Consider the following 16,792-nt stretch of genomic DNA (forward strand, 5'->3'; position numbering starts at 1 on the left):
CAGTTTAAAGAAAACTGCTTCTTTCAGTCCTTCAGCATGACTTTATCATACATAAATAATCGTCCTTGTTGATATTTACCAATTAATTTCCATAAACAGATGCAAATTTTGTACGATATCAACACCGCCCTTGACACCTGTCAAGTGACAGTGACGTTGACATAGAACCGTGTAAAGCCAATATCAATGACTAAATGGCCAATATCGATCCACTGTCGAGATCGAAATTCACAACGTTACTTTATTTATAGGAAATTAATCAACAATTTTAACTATTCAATTTTATTCAAAAATAATGGCAAAACTACCAAACCCGTACTCCGCCCAGCTTGATGCCTATTTAAACAACGCAACTCGTGGTCTGTTACGGAACTTGCCACTACGATTAAAGTTTATTTTATGTGTCACACTATGCGAAAAAATACATACATATAAAGCGGCCCCATTGTTCCATCGTCCTCCGTTACGTTGGTGGTCATTGGCAGATCAACGCAGTAATTGTGTGGTGTTTCCACGTATGTCTAATGTAAAACAAAGGAGCAACATGGTGTGGCCGCGCGACGAGATGGAGTACGACGCAGAAATGGGACCGAGTACTAACGTTGTTAATGCTAGTGGCAAGTGACGCCAGATCACTTATCACATTGTGCCAATCGCGTTGCAAAATTATAATGTTTTGGCAATTGCATCAAAATATTATAATTTTTTGGCAATTGCGTTAAAAAATATATAATTTTTCAACGATAATCGGCACTGAAGTTGGCATAATTATACCAACTTCAGTTTCGTCACTTCCTCGATCCAGGGCCGGACTTTAGCAATCTTGGCGTAGACGCCGTAGGAGCCTGGAGTGGCGCAGCCGTACCCGAAGGATACCATACCCAGGATGCGGTCGAAGGCAACAGCTGGTCCCCCTGAGTCACCCTGGAAGAAATCACAATGGATTAATCTGACTAAAGTAGTAGTAGAAAATATTTATAACATGATTATGTACGTTTAGCTTTATATATATACATATGTATATTTTTGAGAATTAAGTATAAGTATTTGTAAGTATTTATAACTCTTGCGTTACTGAGTGACTGACTGACAGACAATGTACAGCCGAAACTACTAGGCGTAGAAATCTGAAATTTGGTGTGTAGGTTCCTAGGACAGTGTAGGGGAGCACTAAGGAGGGATTTCCTGAAATTGTCAAGGGAAACGGATTTTTAGTCATATACAAAGTCGTGAACAAAATCTAGTTTTGAATAATTTTATTGAAAATTCCAACGTTTTTTTTTTATTTATGTCAGTTTTGGCATTTTAAATATTGATGTAAATTCGTGCTCTTAGTTTTTAATATATGTATAAGGCCTACATTTGTTAATTGACGTGTTTGGATAAAAGGCTGCGGTGAAGTTTGTTGCGCCGCTTCTTCACCAGCGCATTGAAAGTCGGCGGTAGACTTCGTTTAAGTAATTTTTTTCTTACATCAGTAAGTGATGTGTTGTGTATCATCCTAAATTAAATAAAGATTTAAATAAATATTCAGTATGATATAGAAGTATCCAGGTTATGATAATTTCCGCACGCCTGGTCGATATCTCTGGAGACCAAAGGGCTGGTGACTATTTTGGCCAACGTTTGAGTTTGGCTATACAAAGCGGAAATGTCGCCCGCCTTCTGACTTACCAACTTTACCGCACGATGTCTCTGATTTAGTATCAATTTTTTATTTAAATTAATTTAGTATTTATTATTTAGTTTTAATTTTAACTTTTAGTACTTTATGTTGTAAATACTTTAGTTTAAGTTCTGTTCTTATGTTACTTTTAGTTTTTAAATAAAGAATATTTTTTTTAAAGTTTATCGCCGAGTCCGGCTTTCACGGCTTTGATGCTGAAGTCCGGAGTCAGAAAAGCTTTAACTTATTGCCTCTAAACTGCCAAGGGTAAGTGTTCCCGAATCTCCTCATGTGATATCCAGGTTATGATATAGAACACATGTTAAGATTTATTTACCAGAAAATGTCCCGAATCAAATCTCGCTTATGATTAATTGAACGAAGAGAGCGCTGAACGAACAGAGCGTCATTCATTCATATTTTATTTATAAATTAAGTAGGTACTAACTTGGCAAGCATCCTTCTTCCCCTCATTGAAACCGGCGCAAAACATTCTAGAAGTCAATTCTCCTCTGAAATATGGGAAAGGCACTCTTTGGCAATTTTCTTTAGAGATTATAGGCACTCTAACAGCTCTCAACACGTTCGAGTACGGTCCCTGAAATGACAACACAAGTATTTGACATGCATCATATTATAAAACAATCCTCTACTGCGTCTATCTCTCTGTTCGCGATAAACTCAAACACTATTGCACGGATTTTCATACGGTTTTCACCAATAGATAATGTGATTCCTGAGGAAGGTTTAAGTGTATAATTTATTGTTTTTACCTGAGCGAAGCCGCGATGGGCCGCTAGTTTACAAGAATTTGACCGACATTCTTGATAATCCTTACATATTATTAAAAAAAAACGATAAACGTACGCGATAAACTCACAAAATACTAGACGCATTTTTGTTCAGTTTTTACCGATAGTTAGTGTGATTCAGGGTTTGTGTGTCTAATTTATTACGGTCGTAGAAAATTTTTTATCCGGTAGTTTTTGAGTTTATTGCGTTCAGTCAGACGGAGCGACAGGAGAAATTTTTATTATAATAAGTCCCGTTAATATAATATAAAATACGCTTGCCCCGGTTTCGCTCGGATAAAACTATGATAAAAAGCCTATATCACTCCCGAAGGTTTCGCCTATCTCTGTGCCAAATTTCATCAAAATCGGACCGGTAGTTTTTGAGTTTATTCATTACAAACAAAAATACAAATATATTCTTTTTATATTATTACAATATGGGTGTAGTTAAGTGTTCAAAGCGCGAAAGTTTTTGAAGACATTAAATAATTTTGCTACCACAATATACCTTGCAACACGCCTCAAAATTGTTTGGAAGTATAAATAACAGTCACATTATAATTACACGAATTCCGGAATAATCGCAAAATCCAATGCAAATTATTTCAAAGTGGATAATATAAGCAAATTTTCGGATGAGGATACACTGAGGCTATAAGAAAATTAGACGGGTCTTTCGGACCGTGGTACCAATTGCCCAAGTGTAAATGGGCTCTTTGGCATTTTGGGATAGGCCTGTTATTGGGTTAGTAGGGAACACGGAAAAATTTCTCAAAAAAAAAATGCGTTCCCGGCCTACTAATTCCAGAAAATTATGTGAATATGAGAAGGAAAGAGGGCTTGCTTATGTAGAAGAAGCAGCATTGTCGGCTTGTGCAGAATTAAAATTACCAAAAAATTAAAGACAGTAATAACATATTCAAAACGCTGTAACTCACTCGGTGTGTCCCGATCCTAACGGAAAACGTTTATTCAAGTTTAATTTTAAGATGTAATAGATTACCGCCATAAGTTAACCATATAGGTTAATAGGAACATGCCGAGAGGCGTAACCGATAGCTTTTTAACCATTTCCTAACGGTTTATTATTCACACGTGTCTGGACATTCGCCAATTAGGTAAAATTGTGATTTTTTTCACTGACACTAGCGCCACGAAAAGAACTATGTGGTTTGCGGAACTAATTAGGAGGTTATAGGTCTGCTTGGATGTTAACACTAAAAATATACTCCTAAAAAGTAAGATCTGGTGAAAAATCGAGGGCCAGTTACACAGGGAAGATTAATTAGCGCATTTTTCTCTTTCATTTCTAGTGTGCTGATGTCAAATTGTAATCAAGTCATTTAGTTGTAAGTAATCGTATGACGTGACCTCAAACTGCGAACCAGTGTGCAGGTTTCCTCGCCATGTTCTCCTTCAAAAAGTGGTGGACTATGAAATATATCCCAGGCGGACGGTCGTAACTGGATCGCCACCGCTTCACAGCTTCAGGTGAGGATAAGAAGAAAAGAATGCAAAACTAGTGGTGGAATCTAATATCTTAGGCACAAAATTTAGTTTATTTTAATTTAGTTGGCTCGGCCACGTTGAGGAGATGGGAGTGGATCTTATCTAGGATTCGTCAACAGCCATTTTAACGCTTTCCCACTGCTGGGGTACCGACTTTTCTTATAGATGGATAAAGTGTATGCGCTTATGATCCACGCAGCTCATTGCGGATTGGCGGGTTTTAACGACTGCAAATACAACCGGAATCAATGGCTTAATGTGCCTTCGGAGGAGAGAGAAAAAAAATATTTGCCAAAAACATGAGTACAAAATATAGGTACAATGAATCAAACCTACATGTTTTACTAATTCTATCCGAGTCTATCATTAAAGAAATCATATAAAGTATAATAACATTTATCAGTTAATAAAGACTTGAGGTGCTTTTTAAATAGATTTAAGTTTTTTTAAAATATTGATTTGGAATTTTGTTGTAAATTTTCGGGGCCATACTATACTATTACCGAGTAAAGCAGTTTTTGATGGGTGCATGCATAATCGATAGATATCTCGATGATTCCTCAATACAACATCAGCTAGACGAAGGAATAAATGAGCATTGGTTTTCACAAATGTTGCTACCTCAAGTATGTAAAGTGACGGAGGTGTAAGAATTTTGTGTTCTTTAAAAAGTGCTCAAGATACATTTTTGGTCGCCCATACAGTGGCCAAACATTATGAGAGAGACATCGCGGATCGAGCGCGCTAACCACTGCGTCATTGAGCATCTCAGCTTTTACGTAGGATGGAAGTGACTAAAATTAATAAAAATATTAATAATTGTATCTGATGCCAACTACATCAATCTTGCTCGTGGCTTGAAGCCAACAAGTCTGACATTTCCCTACCAGATTACAGATTTTCAATGGCAATGGGCGATTTAAATAGTTTTTTTTTATTTTCAATTTTGAATCATACCATAAGATATATATAAAATTAGATGATTTTAAGAAGAAAAATTGATGTTAGACATGAAGAAAAAGCCAAGAAGCCTATGATTTAAGCCATAAGTAATTTACTTGATGAACGTATAGCTGAAATTACAAAAGACACTGCCACGGAAAAAGATTATTATATTTTATTGTAAAATTGGCCCAATTGAACGAAAATATCCGCGTATCTAAATATAATGGCGTCACCATTGGCAACATTAAAGATAGCCCAGCAAAATAACATTATCATATCAGACATGAGGCCAAGCTTAATCACAACACCCACTTTAGGTTGGTAATTTTAAGGTTAGGTGTTTCAACGGGTATATATTTACAAATTATGTCGAACCAGCGACCCGGCCCGTTCGCACGATCTTACACTTAATTAGGCTATTTTATATGTACAAACCTCCGGGAATAAATTAACTAAATAACAGTGAACAATGCATAAAAATCCGTTTTGTTGTTTAAAAGAAGAAACCTTAAAACACAGATGGCGCTGGCGACTATTGTTTTATGCAATGTATGAGCGTTTACAAATTAAACTTACAGTATATGTTAAAGGACAGCTGTATTAAATGCGCACATACCTTTTTATTTCCCAGACCACGAGCACAGACCAGTTACCACGGACCTTGTGACAAGGTCCGAAACGTCTTGGACGTAAAAAAGGTATGTGCACGTTTAATACTTGTCCTTTAATAATATTGCAACGCCAAAGTTTAAAAGTAGTTGTCACACTTACATTCTCTTCTGTATTCCCCCATCCTGTAACGGTCACCACTTTCCCAATAGTCATGTCTTCGATGTGTCCAATCTTCACCGGCTGGACATTGTTGTCGAGCTTGAGATTCTCCTCTAACTCCAGCAATTGAAAGTCGTAGTCGAAGGGGTGTTCCTTATTCGCGGCGCCCCACATGGGGTGGACGTGGTGAGACTTGACCATGATCTTCCGTCCCTGGTTCAGGTATTTGGATCCTACCTTTACGTACGGTTTCTTGCTTTGAAGTAACGCGATGAGATAATCGATTAGTATTTCGTTTAGTGAACAAACGGGTTAGAAGCTTTAAAACAGAAGCTTTAAAACTATATCTCATTAAGACTAGGTAGATAAATAGACTAGATCAAGATTAGACTAGACTATGGTGTGCTGAGATACAAGCTCTGCTTAGTTCTAAACTACAGAACTTCAGAGATCGTGAACTAAACAAAGCAGTGATCAGATCTGAACTTCAGACTCCAGTCGACAATCTTAAATACTGAAAGTTATCCTGAGACAATCTTAAATATTGACCGAAAAATAAGAAATCTGAGAAAATCTCAGCCAATATCATAGTAGGGAGCTAAAATGATGTCTATATTTTAGTAGCTAAAAATCTTACAAGTTCAGATTTTAGTTATTTGGCAATAACTGACAAAATAACGAAGGACGCAGCACAAAATAACAATTTTTCTTTAAAAACATCATATTTATTTTTACAATCTAATATTTCAAAATATATTCGAAACCATTGATGCATTTGATTAGTATTCACAACACGTGTCGTCTGCATCTTTACGTTAGCTTCAGAATCAATCATTGAATTAATGATAGTTGTATTCACCAACGTTTTGCTATGCTTACGATTACTATTTAATTTTTCATCAATAGTTGTTTGATTATTGATTCGATACATCGCATCAGGCTTAGAGTTGTCGATATAGAATGCAAATTTCTTTTGGGAACTCCTATCATGCAATGTCAAATTAGACTTTCACAGGCAATTTTTCATCTCAAATTTTATATTTGTAAGGTAATTTCTCAAGAAGTTAAAAACTACTGGTATTTCGGAACGACTGCTGAGAAGAAATGTCGAAAAAAACTCATTTAAACAGTGTTGGTCATGGAGCATTGACAATTGTTTTTAAGATTTTACGTCAACAACTACGTTATTTGCAATGTATTTGGAAAAAGAGAAGCGGGATGATAGATTTGGACGCTGGGAGATATTTTTAATGAGAGATATTAAAGTACTATGAAAATAATGTTATAGACATATACCTAGCCAAATTATCATCTTATGTAAGGCGTACATTGGCTTCAAGCTATAGAACACGGAGAATGATCTTTAATAGGATTCTGTCTTGGGTCCTTTTTTGCATCGCTGAATCTTGTCTAAATCGTCCCGCCATTTTGTTTGGGGGTTTACTGCTATACATACTTGGCTAACTGTATTTGCACACCATTCTATGGTATGGCATGTTGAGTCTAAATGTTTTAAGATTTTATGTGTAAATTTACAAATGTTTTTTGCAAATAAAATATCGTTTATTTTATCTCGACGCCTGCGCCCTTCAGAAACCCAAATTGCGGTGGTCCATCTATAAGGCGGTATGCGGCAAACGTGCCCTGTACAGTTTCACTTGAGCCTTTGTGCCACTTCAATGATCCCCACCTACCCCATAAGGAATTCTAACCTATGGTCTGAATCTGTGACGAAATACTAGGACAGTCAACTTACCCACAATGTCCCGCGGTGATTACCCATTTCCTGTCAATGATGGCACCTCCACAATTTGTCCCGTACGCAACATGATACGGATACAGATTGATGTCAACTTCATAGCCACCTACAATTCTGTCCCCGTCGTCACCAATTTCAGATTCATCGTCATCCCTCCTCTCGTATCTGTCGCCGTTGTTACCATAGCTTACTACATCTCTATTATTTATGTTCTGTCTATCTTCTTGTAAGTCGAGGTTGTCCACATCGGGAATGTCTGTGGGCACTTCGTAACTTTCAATGTCCAGTTTCGAATATTCGTTCCTTTTTTGACTTTTCGATGATTTCAATTTGAGATTTGAGAATAACGCCTTTGTGTCTGACACTGGTATTATTAAGATGTTTAATGCTGAAAAAAATTGGAATAAAATAGAAATATTTTCGGTTTTTCAAGTCCCACTTATACAAATATCTAATATTTGTTAATGATAAATAAAATATAGGTGGAAATCTTCAGTAAAAATTGAATTCTAATTCAGGTACGATAGATACCAATTTGAAAATGAATCTAAAATTTTTAAAAAAAATAATTGAAAAAGCATCTTATCATCTCATCAATAAAAATCGTACTTAAATTTTTAAATAATTTTACATGCATTTAGAAAAACTCAATAAAACTAATTGAAAGTATTAAATATTTTCCATTTGTAATAAGAAATATTATATTATTATTTTAAATTATTTATATTTTATTTAATGATAAATAAAACAACGTACAGTCAGTTATTTCGGGCACATATCCGAGCGCGCAAACAAATACAGCTAAAATTGTAAACCACATTTTTAATATTTTTTTTTAAATTAAATTTTGTATGCAAGATTAAGTTACAGCTTACACCAGCATTATTGAAAAATCTAAAAGTAATGGCTGGAAATACACTATGCTCAGTTTTTCAATTAAAAAGTTAATCCGGCATGAAATCGCTTGATTTGTCGACATTTTCGCGTGATTATTTCCGACGCAGTACTGTATCCACGTGGAATAAGGTATTAAATTGGGTTGTACGTAATTTGACATAGTTTTTTTTTTAACAATAGGGGGTCCATTCTGTATTTACTTCTTTTTTCTATAGATTTTACGAAGAAAGGTTGACACGAGGGATTGACACGATTTGATTAAATTTTAAATTTTTATTTTAAATTTTTTTGATTAACTTTTTATATGTTTTAGTTTAGTTTCGAATGTTCTATTTTCAAATAATTAATCTGTATAATTTATTACAAGATCTGTTCGATTAAATCTGACTTTTACTCTCTTATACCAAACGAAAACTCTCTTATTTTTTTATTTTAACCATTTAAATTATTTTTTTTTTAATAAAGAGACAACACGATAAAGGGCAGTGATGATTTTGTTCCTAGATGATGACTTTAACTTCTTAAGCAGCTGTCTCGACTTGCACGATTTCAATATAATGCCGGTTACACACTGTCGTCGAACAGTTTGCCAACCTTTAGCGGATTCGGTATACATTGCTGATTTTTCATTGCGATAAATAAAAGTACTCATGCTAATTACGCAATGTTCATGCATTCGCGTCGGCACGTGTCTGGCGACAGTGCGGTTGTGGTTGTGTGGCTGGCATAGAAAAAAATTATGATTTGATCTTATCGTGTTCACTCGTGCATACAAACATCCAAACATCAGCCCAACGCAACTACTTAAATTGATTTCCAAAATTTAATTACACATGATTGTAGAAACAATAGAAGCTGAGAGTGTTAATGGCGATTAATTAAAACTGAAAAAAAATATAATTGGTTAGACGCTTCCTTGTTTATGTCATCACCCGCCTGACTTTAGAGCCAGGCCCCATTGTTACGTTCCGCCCTTCGCCGTTGCGTTGACGTCGATGTTGCAACGCATAACAACGTGGACATTGTATGGAGTTTTGACGTACGTCACCGTTCGACAATGTCAATACTTATAGAAAAAACAACGGAGACGCAACGCAGCAATGGGGCCTAGCTCTCATCCCACATTATGTTTTCAGTACAGCATAACAGTGTCCTCCACTGCTTTCCGATGTTAACCAATGTGCTACCTCTTCTTCGGCATTCGTCTATCTCTTTTCCCCTTCAATTTCATATCCTGTGTCTCTCTTACTCCTTTAATTATAACTAGCTATATATGCCATGGAAGCGGTGTTGGTGTAATGGTTAAGACGCCCGCCTATGGATTCGAAAGGTCCCAGGTTCGAATCCTACTCGTGCCACGTGAGTTTGTGTACCAATCTGACTCATGTATAGTTGTTTTCATCGACCACCGCAGTTTTCCATTTCACGATGTTTTCCTGGAAAACATCGTGAGGAACCTGCACACTGGTTGATTAATAACTTGTGTGTGAAATGGAGAAGGCAATGACAAACCACTCCATTACTAATGCCAAGAAAGTTGTTGTGTGTGTTTCATTCCACGTAATGACCACGACTCTCAGCCATGAGGAATACATACGACTATGAAGATATGCCATGGAGATTCGTTTCCGTGTGATTGAACTGAAAAGACAAAGAAAATTGTGTTATTAAACAACGCTAATAGCGCCATCTATATTCGTGATTGATAACTTAATAGTTAACCCTACCGGAATATTTTGGAAGATAAATTTATATGAATACTTATTCTTATTCATGTAGATCATATAATTAGTAAAAGTATATAAAATATTATTAAACATTTACATTATAATTCCTATTGTTTTTAAGACAAACTATTCAATTGAGTTCTAATAAGAATTTCTATTGAGCGCCATCTAGTATCGAATAGCCACCCCAATTAAAGTCTTGCTAAATTTTCTGAAACAAAACTTTACGAGAATAAATTTGTGTATATATCAATCGTCCCGGTTTCACTCAGGTAAAACATAACAATTTATATACCTAAGCTTTCCTCAGTAATCACGCTATGTAACGATTTTCACCGCACATCGCACCACATGAAAATACGAGTTTTTGTGTGTATCGCGAACAGACAGACGCGACAAATGACTTTGTTTTGTAATAATGTAATGATGTAAGGATAATAACTGTATTTAATTCTATCAATATTAAAAATTTCATCGAAAATCGTTTAGCCGTTTGGCCGTTATTTAGTAATAAACACTTTGGTAATAAGATTATTCACACCATGCAGCTAAAAGTGACCTTCGTGTTTCGCAGTTCTTGGCTCTGTCTGCCCCGTAAAGGGTAAAGACCTTGTCATATCAAATCTCCAAACACAACTTATACCTATAGAAAATATATCGTCCAGATATATTTACCTATCAGTTACCAATTGAAGCTCGATTTTGCATGCCACAGAGTGGTGATCGAAACACATTCCGACTTCCGACCGACAAGCGGACCCTGGGCTCCGACGCCCAATGGCTGAGGAAGTAACCGAGAAAACGCTCGGATGAGAGAGAGATAACATATTTCGACTTGTGGTCATGTATTAAGGGGTGCACAGCTATTGCAATGCCGCGAAATCACTAGGACAATCCTAGTAGTAGCTTTTATTTACAGCAATTTAAAACCGGCAATGTACATATGATAGCTTTAGTTTTTATCGCAAACAGACAGATGCTGCAGATGACTTTATTTTATAATATGTTGAAGGTCAGGATACTTGTGTAATAATAAAAAAAAACAACCTATATGCTATGCTGTATTTTGTGTTCGGATATTATTTACTTGACAAGAATACCACATCATGAAAGCCTTTATAATTTCTGTGAAGATACTTGTGTGGTATTAAAGAAACACACTGTTTTTATAACCTGAATCAAATGACAATCTGAATGAATTTAATAAATTGAATCATATTTTTATTATAATCTGACTCAAATAACAATTTGAATTAGTTTAATAAAATTTGAATAAATTTGTAGATGATTAATGCACGTTAATAACTTGAACTTGATATAATTGATATATATTTTTATTTATGTTTTATAAAATTAACTCTTATTTAAGCAAATGAAAAATGAATCATGTAATTCCTAGTTACGAAAGCAAGTGTTTGTATTTATTGCCATTTTGGAATAAAGAGGCTATTTGTTTATTTATTTAATATTTTACTTTATTTATTTCATAAAAAAAATACCCTATAAGTATGCTATATGCTGTATTTTGTGTTCGGATATTATTTACTTGACAAGAATTCCACATCATGAAAGCCACCCTAGAAACCACTGTTACAACAAATTATTAAAAAAAACTTTGCACAATAACACCCAGCCGCAAGTAAATAAGCCTTAAGGGGGTGTTTGGGGGGGGATGAATACATAATGAAATTTCGCCCCTTGCCGTCCGTTAATCAAAAACTGCTGCAGAGAGCGGTGCAAAGACGTAAGAAAATGGAAATTTTCCAACCCTCCTTTTTCCTGTTATACCCACCCCCCCACTTTGCGAGAGAGGTTGGACAACTCCCCCCTGGATGAGGCATTGTGGAGACGGCTTTTTGTTTTTTTTTTTCAAAACTCTTTATTTAACTTAGGATGATATACATCACTTACTGACGTCAAAAAATTACTCAAAACTAAGTGTACTGTCAACTACAAGAATGCAAGTGAAGAAGAAGCAGAAGAGAACTTCGCCGCAGCCTTTTCTCCAGTTACACAACTGCCGGTCGAAAGTCTTTGTGTGTGTTTCGTTCCACTTAATGACCACGATCCTCAGCCGTGAGTAAAACGACTATAATGATACAATTGCCCAAAAAGAGTTTTATATTTTCAGAATTCGTGTTTGTAAATTCTTTATTACACAAAGGCAATAAAACAAAAGAGACTCGTATACAAAAGAGGACTTATTATCATGGGATAAGTCGTAGGGATTTCTTCATGCAACCATAGATAATTATAAATCAATACTTGCAATGAAATATTTGTATGTAGATTTTTTTATTCCACCATTTCTTGAACGACTTATCAGATAATGTTGTCAGTGATGGAAATGTCAGGAATAAGTAAATAAAATTATTGGGACAAATCACACAAATTGAGCTAGTAGGTTCGAGACTCGTGTATGGTATCGTTGAGGTAGTATCCCATGATACTAACTCAACGATACCATATTTTATAACAAATACATATATAGATAAACATCCAAGACCCGGGCCAATGAGAAAAAGATAATTTTCCATCATGACCCCATCGGGGATCGAACCTGGGGACCTTTCGGTTCAGAGGCAAGCACTTTACCACTGCGCCTAACGATAAAGATATTAATTAGGTACATTTCCATCAAAATGTGTTCATTCAGACCAGCTCATACTTAAGATTTTATACAGTATCAAATATAGGTACTTAGGAATTTATATCATTATTGTTCTTTGGTCTTGTGTATTCATAACCTCAAAAGAGCTCGGAAAACGCTGTCCATCTTCCTATACTACTAATATTGTAAATGCGAAAGTTTGTGAGGATGTATGTGTGTATGTTTGTTACTCTTTCACGCAAAATCTACTCGAGCGATTGTTATGAAATTTGGTACACTAGTAGAATATAACCTAGAATAACACATAGGGTACATTTTATCATGAAATTCCCACGGGAGCGAAGCCACGAGTCGCAGCTGGTAATTAACTAATTTTGAAGACTATAAAATAGGATTCCACTATAAATGTCACAATTCTTATTGGAAATGAATGATTCTGATTTACAATAAAAATGTGTATTTAAAACTAACAATTAACAAAAAACGGTCATTCAACACATCAAATTGGACATCAAAGGATTCACTCCCAGCACACAGACAGAAATCTTCAAAATTCTAGACTTCAAGGCGTCACAGCCGAACTAGATGTTCGGGACCAGAAATGAGAGAAAAAGAAGTAAATATATAAGTCCATCTCCACACTAACCCCGCCTCCCTGCATCGCTCGCCGCCGAATGCAAATTTTATAACGCCGCGCCCGCCTTCTTATAGGCATTGTCGTAAACTCGCTCGTTCTTACTTAGCCCGGGTCATTTGCTCAGATTGTATACCTATTCGTTGCTATCCATTCTGTTTTGTAGTCATTTCACTACTCTTTGTGATTACATACCTATTTTATAATTAGAACGTCTTGCCTGTGATGTTTCTTTTTTGTGATTTGAATTTGGAATGTAATATTTATTTGTTGAAAAACAATATTTTAAGAAAAATTTTAAATTCCAAATCAGCCAGTTTTGTGGATATGATGGTATTTTGGAGGTTGAAGGATTTGAAAAAAAAAACTGCCATTTTTATGGTGAAATTATTTTATTCTCATAAAAAATTACATACATAATGCAGATATTTATAAATTAAGCATTGAGAAACATATCCTTAGAATTAAAAGGAAATACATTTTTATGTAATAGCTATCTTCTTCCTTACTTTGTTATTACAAAATGATAACGTGATAGACTTTTTTAATTCTGTCAAAACCTGTCAAATCGTTTCCAGCAAAAGAACTATAATCGTGGCCTTCATGTATTATGCAAAACTCGACTCTGTAGTAGTAGGTAATAGTTTGGATTCTAGATAAATAATTATACGTATATTAGTGTCAAAATAATTAATAAAATATTAATAGCAACTATAAAAAGAAAGTTAATATATCTAGCTGACATCACCAGTAACAATTTCAAATATCCAACGCAATCCATTCCCGAAGCGCAGCCATCACTCAAGGCGCTGTGCACGAACCCTACATTTTTGCCACACGCCTCGCAAGATAAGTGTAATAAAAGTTCTCCTAATGTGAAAACTTGGTAATGTTATCGGTATACGTGATCTCACGGCTTTTCGCGGCGCGGCGCTCGCTGCCAACTAACGTTTTTCGAATTTCGAACTTTCGAACGCAAAAACTGTAATTGTCTTTGGTAGTGTACTATGGTTCTGATTGGACTTTTTGAATTTTATTTTTAGAGATTGTTAATTTTTTGATAAAATGCTCATTAAATAAATCGGCCAGTGTTGTGTTATTTTGATAAAAACTAAACTGAATAGGAATTGGGGTTTGATTATGCTGTTATGTAAATCAACATAGAGATGTAACTAGTTTTTCTTCACCCGTGTGTGCTTATTATGCAATCACGTCTTATTGACATTTATGTACTTAACTAGCTTTTGCCCACAACTTCGTATGTGAGTAAAAATCCGTTTCCCGTGGCAATTTCAGGAAATCCCTTCTTAGTGCTCCCCTACACTGTCCTAGGAACCTATACGCCAAATTTCAGCTTTCTACGCCCAGTAATTTCGGCTGTGCGTTGTCTGTCAGTCAGTCAGTCACTCAGTAACGCAAGAGTTTTATATATATATATATATATATATAGATTTATTGATATTATTATTATCACAATCTAATAATGAAGTGAATCTTGATAATGAAGTGACCTCACCACATTGAAGTGAGATAGACACAAAAATAAAAAGCGAACATGTAATATTTTACATTATTAGGTATGTAAATATCAGAATCGAGAACAAACAGTAAGATGTCGCGACAGTAACCAAGAGGATTCTTTCGTCCATTGTTCCCGAGTTATAATCGACTTTCGGGATATTTTCCAGTTTCCACCTGATCCACGTATGCCGTATGTAAATTGGGAAACTTCTTTTTAATGCACGTGAAAGTACTTCATTATGTGTCTTATTTTTTACAAAAGCTATAGCTTTAAACCTTGTCTTGATAGAGTATTTTGTTAGAATTTTGAGACTAAAACATAGTTACTAGGATAAGTAGTTATATTTATAAGATAAGTGGTTTACTGAGTATAGTTAATTGTAATGCTTATAGATTGCGTGAAAATCTATTCACTCTCTGTGATGATGTTTTAAAAATCGCTTATTTTCATAAATAGCATGTATTTTGCTTAGCCGGGTGTGTGACGATGGCGATTCATAAGCGGAATGAAACAATCTTTTGTTTTTGTAATCGTTTAATTTGTTAATCAATATTTTGGTTTATATTCATGCGGTTTTTAGTTTATGTCTAAATCTAATCTTTAACTAAAAATACTATAGCTTTCTACATATAATGGCCAAGGACGCCAATTCAATTGCTTTAAAAATAAACAAAAGCTTCAACTAAACGTATGCAAATTTAAACCTATCAGCTACCTGTACAAAAGACTAAAAAGCTAAGAATAGCGAGCCCGTCGTATTTTCATTAAGTTTTCCAGCCGCGATTTGGTACCGTCACTTCCGAAAGCTCGTAGATTAAGCCCAGAATGAAAGCTTACATTTGCATAGAAATTAAAATTTACCTGGACCACGAACGGTAGTGGACCCAACTGCCATTCCGATGAAACTACCGCTGTTCAAAGGTCGCATTCGAAATTCGAATTCGTTTTAAATTTAGAAATACTGGCATATCGAACGGAATTCTAATTTTAAATGTTAAATTATGCCATAATTAAATTTTTACTTTAATTAGATTTAATTTTAGAATTTAGGAGAAAAAAAAAATAAAAACTTTGAATAGGACCTCACGTTTTTAAATTAGGACAATGGAACTTTACATGCATTTTTGTGGACGTAAATGTGTTCACCCTTACGTTATTTATTGAAAATACTTTAATATTTAGAATAAGTGACGAATGTTCTTTTTATTTGTAATATAATTTCATTCGTAAATATCACAGCGAAAATTACAAAACAAATTACAAAGTTAATCACCTCACGTAGGAACGTATTATCGACGCGTCCCACGTTATCGACGTAATGAACGAACACCTCAAACGTATAAATACTCAAGGAAATTATATCAAAAGTTCCACTGAGGTATTCACGAAAAGATATTTGGTAGAATTAAAACAACACTTCGCCGAGAGAAAAGTGGTTCCCCCTTTTCTCCACCGCCCCCTTCCCCTAGGGCGCACCCTGTACCCAATCCCAAGATGGCTTCTTTTAAACGGGGTGGACCGGGCTGCCCCTCTGGCACGAAGAATAAAAGTATGGCATACCTTCCGTAGATAGATATCCGAGGTGGGGGTTAAGATTTCGCGCCGCTTTGTGCGTTCGATTACGTTTCAAATTTAAATTGCTTTTGGAAATTCGAACGCTTCTTGTCTTTGGAAAGTTTTTTTTTATTATATTGCGGTGTACACTTTAGCTTATATATATGAAATTGTATCAAATCGGTTTGTAATATTTTACTTATTTTACTTATATACATAATTTTATAATAAAATCAAACATAATTATGATGTATTTACACATTGAAAATGGTAAAACAAGTTGGTAGCACACCTTAATTATTTCAAAACATTATATTGCTAACTAAATAACTACACGCATGACCTATGAACTAAACATTATTGAATATCGGTTAAAACCGGTGCACCTCACGTACCGACCAGT

The 16,792-nt window shown here is 35.2% G+C and overlaps 1 protein-coding gene across 1 annotated transcript; it reads right to left on the minus strand.

The window, feature by feature from the left end:
• Positions 1-266: 266 nt before the first annotated feature.
• On the minus strand, positions 267-8,358 carry LOC128680211 (trypsin-2-like). The gene is made up of 5 exons (XM_053763173.1): positions 8,201-8,358; positions 7,442-7,832; positions 5,686-5,941; positions 2,115-2,264; positions 267-924 (listed from the first exon to the last, which is right to left on the minus strand). The coding sequence occupies exons 1-5, from the start codon at positions 8,262-8,264 to the stop codon at positions 769-771; spliced, it is 1,017 nt and encodes a 338-aa protein (XP_053619148.1). The 5' UTR covers positions 8,265-8,358; the 3' UTR covers positions 267-768.
• Positions 8,359-16,792: the final 8,434 nt, after the last annotated feature.

The sequence above is a fragment of the Plodia interpunctella genome, chromosome 23, assembly GCF_027563975.2.
Source record: "Plodia interpunctella isolate USDA-ARS_2022_Savannah chromosome 23, ilPloInte3.2, whole genome shotgun sequence".
Classification (NCBI taxonomy): domain Eukaryota; kingdom Metazoa; phylum Arthropoda; class Insecta; order Lepidoptera; family Pyralidae; genus Plodia; species Plodia interpunctella.